The sequence below is a fragment of the Pseudorasbora parva genome, chromosome 6 (assembly GCF_024679245.1).
Source record: "Pseudorasbora parva isolate DD20220531a chromosome 6, ASM2467924v1, whole genome shotgun sequence".
In the NCBI taxonomy this organism is placed as follows: domain Eukaryota; kingdom Metazoa; phylum Chordata; class Actinopteri; order Cypriniformes; family Gobionidae; genus Pseudorasbora; species Pseudorasbora parva.
In genome coordinates this window covers 44,941,505-44,948,296 of record NC_090177.1, presented here as the reverse complement: position 1 = coordinate 44,948,296, position 6,792 = coordinate 44,941,505, and the positions used below count along the sequence as shown (strand labels likewise).

The following is a 6,792-nucleotide window of genomic DNA, read 5'->3' as shown; positions in this document are numbered from 1 at the left end:
ATGTATATTTTTTTTGCTCCCTCAGATTCCAGATTTTCAATATTGTCCTATCCTAACAAACCACACAGGTCAGTGGAAAGCTCATTTATTCAGGTTTTGTGGTCCAGGCTGCCGCCTATGCTCGAACATGCGCGTTACCGTTCGTTGGGTTTATCATCTGAGATCAACGCAGGCGCGGTTTGTCCTCCAGGCCGCCAGTGGCGCTGTTCGCTGCGGGCGTCGCGTCGCGTCGCATGGCGTCTCTCTCCGCCTCATTCAGTGCGTCACGCCCCTCTCACGGACAAAATGGAAGAACACTGCGTGTTTGTTTGTTTGAGTGCAGTATACATTGCTAATCATTAATAAGTTTGCTTACATAAAATCAAAGTGTGCATGTAAACGCAGTCAGCGCGGAGTGAGCCTGCGGTGAAGCGTGAGTGTGATTATATTCCCATTGCTGTTCACAGATCAGCGACCGGAGAGATGAAGCTTTAACGCGCACACACACACACACACACACACACACACACACACACACACACACACACACACACACACACACACACACACACACACACACACACACACACACACACACACACACACACACACACACACACACACACACACACACACACACTAGAGCTCATCCATCAGCTCCACTAGAGCTCAGTTCGTAGTGTGGCTAAGCGAATAGGCGAGGGTTTAACTGTCTAAATGAAAAGGGTTTGATCCGGTCATTTCTGAGTTGGACTGCAGTTCATGTATGTTTTACTGGATTAATGTGAAATGCGTGTGTCTGTGGCACGATAGTCCCGTGTTGATGTTCAGCATGAGATATTTTCTTCATTATATCGTTTATAAACCGCAATGGCATGAAGTACAGAGTTAGCATGAGTCTTCAGCTCGTCTGTGTGTGATAGTGCAGGTCTAAATAAAGCTGAGAGAGCTGTAATGAGACAAATCTGCAAAGGTAAAGGATCATAGCTGTCATGAGGTCTTCATCAGTATTCAATCCAGACAGAACAGGAAAATACCCTGTAAAAAAATTACCCTGGACCACAAAACCAGTCAAAAGGGTCACTTTATTTTAGCTTAAATAAAAGGCTTTCCATTGATGTTGTGTGGTTTGGACAATATTTGGCTGAGCTACCAACTATTCGACATCTGAAAACTGAGGGTGCAAAACAATCTAAATATTGAGAAAATCTCCTTTAAAGTTGTCCAAATGAAGTCCTTAGAAATGCATATTACTACTAATAATACATTTCTGATATATTTATAGCAGGACATGTACAAAATATCTTCATGGAACATGATCTTAATATCCTTTTTTGGCTCGGTCAATGTATTGTTGGCTATTGCCACAGATATACCCGTGAGACGCAGGACTGGATTTGTGCTCCAGGGTCACACAAATTTGTGTACGTGTAACGCAAGCTACAGGTGTTGTGAGGAATATAAACGGGTGATCTCTGACCAATGAGAGCTCAATGATCTGCATAAACAGGTCTCTAAAGTGTGTTGCTGAACGTACAGTCTGTCGGCTCAACAACCAATCATTTGGAGCTCAGATTACGCAGTTGCTGGTCTTGTGTAGTTGACCCTTTTCACATTTACGAGTTTCTCCGAGCAGAAGTTGTCATAGTTGGGTTCACTTTTATAGCGGTGAATGAGAGAACATATTAAATATATTTTTTGTGTCCCCATTTTCTCAAAGAGCAAAAGAAAGCGCCACAATAGTGATTCCACAACTTTCAAAAAGAGGGAAAGAATAGAGTGATATTGATAACAGCAGTGAGAAAGACAAAGATGTTCATTTTACCATCACTCCTATAGACGCTGTATTAGAAACACCCTCGTTGTTGTTTTGTAATTTTTGCAAAAAGTAATATAATACAAACTGTGTGTAGTCTACATACATTTAATTTTTTTTTTTTAAACGCGCAGGACTTACTATATTTAGGACCGTTAACCACTTAAACTCTGCGGATCTTGTACAGGGTCTGGGATGAAATCATCAAGAATACACTTTCAGTTTTAAATGTCTGTGGAGGAGCTCTGACCTCATATGTGGCACCATTTGAAAGCTTAGAGTCTACTTTCTGGAGATATGCATCACTTTGGCATTTGTTTTAGTCAAAGTAATTTACACTAAATTACTCTGCTGTCATTTCCGCCTGGATTTGGCCGACCCAAATTGAAAAGCCTCCCATACACACATACAGTGTTGTAGACATCATTGAACATATACTTGCATGTTTATCACTTAGCAGTGTTTTATGTAACTTAAAAAAATGTTCCCGTAAAATGGTACAGACATTTCGAACTTAGACCACTGTATTTGTGTATGGGAAGCTTTTAAATTTGGGTAGGCCAAATCCAGGTGGAAATCCTAAACATGGTCCCAGATTTTAAGAGGTTAAAACGTGTCATCCCGGTCTTTGAAAAGGGTCCTTTGTGGTTAGCATGAAGTGAATGTTTTATTTTGTGTTTGCTTTTGTCCCGTGTGTTAGATGGAGGAAGCGGCCAAGACCTGGGGTTTCCGGCGGAGCACCATCGCCAAGCGGGAGTTCATAGAGGCCGTGGGGCCAGTGGACATCAGCCCCCCCGTCCCGCGGCGCAGGGGGCGAGGCAGGGGGCGCGGCAGAGGGCGCGGGGGGCGCGGAAAACGGCCGGCTGAGGCCGATGAGAGCGCTCTAGCCTCTAAAAGAGGCCGCGGGGGGCGAGCACAAACGCCCACACCCATAGAGGAAGCCTGGGCTGCTGCGGACGGGCTGAGGTCAGACGAGGGAGACAGCGATGAGCTCAATCTCCAGGAGATCCGCAAACGGGCCGTGGCACGCCGGCTGCAGGAGCTCAAGCATGGAGGTGCTGATGGGACAGGTGCTGAAGAGACGGGTGCTGATGGGACAGGTGCTGAAGAGACAGGAGCTGATGGGACAGGTGCTGAAGAGACGGGTGCTGATGGGACAGGTGCTGGAGAGACAGGAGCTGGAGAGATGGGTGGTGCTGGAGAGATGGGTGTGGGGACGGCCATCCACATGGTGGAGGAAGATGTAAGCGTGTCTGGAGGAGGACAGGTGTGCTCTTCCACTGACTCAGGTGTGCTGTCTGTCCCTGCCCCGAGTGGCTGTGAGGATCAGCATCAGGTGGAGGAGTCAGAAGAAAGCAGGGAGAGGATGGGGCAGGAGGCGGTGTGTTCCTCATGTCAGCAGACACACAGCGACAGGTGAGCATCTGTTCACTTCAGACTGGCACTCTGGGCCAATGCGGGACATCTGTTACGGTCTCCTCTGAATCTGGCGTGACGACTCTGATCCTTCAAATATTCATACTCTAGTGTAATCGACGCGCCGTAAATAAACCCGTCTCTTGCGTGATACGCCGAAATTTTGAATATTCTGATCTAATATGATTTCTGACCTGTAATGTTGCCAGAATAATAATCCTCCACGGTGTGTTAATAGGCCAGAGGAGAACTGGCCCCCCGACTGAGTCTGGTTTCTCCAAGGTTTATTTTTCTCCATCATGCCCCGATGGAGTTTCGGTTCCTTTGGTCGCCTTTGGCTTGGCTTGCTCAGTTGGGGACACTAACATTATGATCTGAGTTATTCAACTAAATATACAAATAAAATTAATAACCAAATTAACTGTATCAACTTTATTACTTATATTTATGTTGCGTTTTTACAGTGCCGATTGTTTCAAAGCAGCTTCACAGGACAATATTGCAGCAGAATTAGATTTGGCTGTACAGTCGTACTGGAGAAAACAGTGATGTTATCAGCTTATTTTAATTTATCATAGAGCGACAATGTGGGCAGATCAGTATTATAGTTTATAGAATTAAATAAGACCTAATTAATTTATTTTATTTGTATAATTAGTTGAATAACTTGGATCATAATGTTAGTGTCCCCAACTGAGCAAGCCAAGCCAAAGGCGACCAAAGGAACCGAAACTCCATCAGGGCATGATGGAGAAAAATAAACCTTGGAGAAACCAGACTCAGTCGGGGGGCCAGTTCTCCTCTGGCCTATTAACACACAGTGGAGGATTATTATTCTGGCAACCTTACAGGTAATAAGTCATATTAGATCAATAGATATTCTGATCTGATCTAATAGACCATCTGATCCGAAACCGGCCGACTGCAGTAAACCTCGGGATAAACAGAGAGACTAACATTAGTGTGGATGCCACTCTTCTTATGATGAACGAGTACATCAGGTGTTATGGGAAGTGTTCCCGGTTCCGGCAATTGATTTGAATAATGAAAGTTACAAATGTTCTGTGTATGCCATAGTAAAGAGATGTGTTTTTAGTCTTGATTTAAACTGACAGAGTGTGTCTGCTTCCCGAACAATGCTAGGAAGGCTGTTCCAGAGTTTAGGTGCTTAATAGGAAAAGGATCGACCGCCTGCAGTTGATTTAGATATTCTAGGTATTATCAACTGGCCAGAGTTTAGAGACCGCAATAGACGTGATGGAGTATAATGTGTTAAAAGCTCGCTTAAGTACTGGAGCTAAACTTTTTAGTGCTTTGTAAGTAATAAGCAAGATTTTAAAATGTATGCGATGTTTAATAGGGAGCCAGTGCAGTGTTGACAGAACTGGACTAATATGATCATACTTCCTGGTTCTAGTAAGAACTCGAGCTGCTGCGTTTTGGACCAGCTGGAGTTTGTTTAAGCGAGCAGGGCAACCACCCAGTAGAGCATTACAATAATCTAGCCTTGAGCCTATCGTGTCCAACACAACTCTGTGTTTCAGCAAAGAAGAAATATGAGCGTTTCATATCGGTCGATCGATTGCATCCCGACTCTGAGTTCAATTCAGTTTTTGTTCTTTTCCTCAAACAACACTTTATTTTGACCTGTAGTTTTGAAGATCTGAATTGCTTGTATTGCTTTGTGATGTCAGGCTGATGATCTGCTGTGTGTCGTGCCGTCACATGACCTGCGTCTCCAGCTCAGAGGCCGATCTGCCGAGGAACGGAGGAGAGTTTGTCTGTCCCTCCTGCTCCAAACGCCAGGACCAAATCAGCTCATGCCATGCGGTAAGCTTTTCTGAAGCGGTTTTCATTTCCTGTTGTTCAGTCGTGGATTAGGGATAATGGGGAATGAGCAGTGTGTGCTCTTCAGTCTCCATCTGTCCCGCTGAGGTCTCACTGTCCCACACAGGCTTTGAACATTTTTAATTCACTCAACCTCATGTCCTTCACTGTAAAAAAAAAGATTGAGGCAACAATTGAACATTTTCTAATGACTGATCACATCTACATTTTTCAGTTGGCCAAATTTAATGTCTGCGAATTGATGAAATTTAATTCACAGAAATTCAATTTGGCCAACTAAAAAATGTAGATGTGATCAGTCACTAGAAAATATTCAATTGGAGACCTAACGATATTCAAACCGAACCAAAAACCGTGATACACCACTTACGGTTCGAATCCCGATGCTCTCATGTGGAACCGAGGTGCCTGTCTTGGCAAGTATCCTCATAACACAGGTTATGCCTTAAAGGGTTAGTTCCCTCAAAAACGAAATGTCATTAACTCCTCTCCCTAATTTCGCTCCACACCCGTAAGACCTCCGTTCATCTTCACACACCGTTTAAGATATTTTATATTTAGTCCGAGAGCGTATGCAAGTGTATGCACACTATACTGTCCATGTCCAGAAAGGGAATAAAAACATCATCACAGTAGTCCATATGAGACATCAGTGGGTTAATTAGAGTCTCTTGAAGCATCCAAAATACATTTGGGTCCAAAAATAACAAAAACTACGACTTTATTCAGCATTGGCTTCTCTTCTGGGTTTGTTCTCAATCCTCAAATAAAGATTCAAACGGCTATGAATCAATCAGTGTATTGATTCATGATTCGGATCGCTTGTGAAACTGATGAAATCTTGTGACATTGGCGATCCGAATCATGAATCAATACGCTGATTCATAACCGCTTGAATCTTTATTTCATAGTGTGACAGCATAGTGTGCATACACTTGCATACACTCTCGGACTAAATATAAAATATAAAATAGTATATATAAATATAAATATAAAAATCTTAAAGCAGCACTAGGTAACTTTTTAACCTTCATAATATATTTTTTAAGACTCTTGTGATGATAAATCGACTTACAATAGGTTGAATGACACGTCTGCCATAGCCTGATGGGGTCTGTATCGTTTTTAATCGTACTTTTAAACTTCGGGTTTCGGGTAGTAACCCGAGAACAAAAAGAACTACAAAATTCGACTGCTTTACGGCATATACGTCACTTCCACCAACACACACACTTCCTTACATTCGGACGTGCGAGCCCAACTTTGTTCGTCGGATAATATAGTCATGTCCGAAGCAGCAGAGACAAATAAGAAAGAAAAGGTTTTGTTGGAGGAAAGCAATAAGAGGAAACGGAAAAATGATGTGATTAAAGGCAGGACGAGGATAAACATTGGGCCAGCGTTTGCTCGCAGGCGTGAGCTGAACGAGGCGTGCCTGACCGATGCTGTCCTGCTTGTTACGGTGATTACCGACCACTCAAACATTGAACTGAAGTATCATATAGATTCTGGAAAACGGTAACCAATAGACTACTATAATGACGCTGGCTTGTAAACGTGACCATCGAGATTATTTGGCGTTTGAAAAAAATAAAACCCATGAAATTATATTCATATGACATGCTGAAGCATCTGCCATTAAATAGACATAGGGGGTCCGCGGGTTATGAGACGACCCGCGCATCACTAGTTCAGGGCTATCAGGGCTGTCATGTCAACAAATGCACGCGCGA

At 43.4% G+C, this 6,792-nt stretch overlaps 1 protein-coding gene across 1 annotated transcript in view; it reads left to right on the top strand.

The window, feature by feature from the left end:
* The first annotated feature begins 247 nt into the window (after window positions 1-247).
* The window catches only part of si:ch73-181d5.4 (death-inducer obliterator 1), a 30,917-nt gene continuing 24,372 nt past the window's right edge, over window positions 248-6,792 (top strand). Inside the window, exons 1-4 of the mRNA XM_067446987.1 lie at window positions 248-412; window positions 2,496-2,967; window positions 3,001-3,211; window positions 4,906-5,041. Of these exons, the coding sequence (XP_067303088.1) occupies window positions 2,496-2,967; window positions 3,001-3,211; window positions 4,906-5,041 (819 nt within the window). The 5' untranslated portion in view covers window positions 248-412. The remainder of the gene's footprint in view (window positions 413-2,495; window positions 2,968-3,000; window positions 3,212-4,905; window positions 5,042-6,792) is intronic.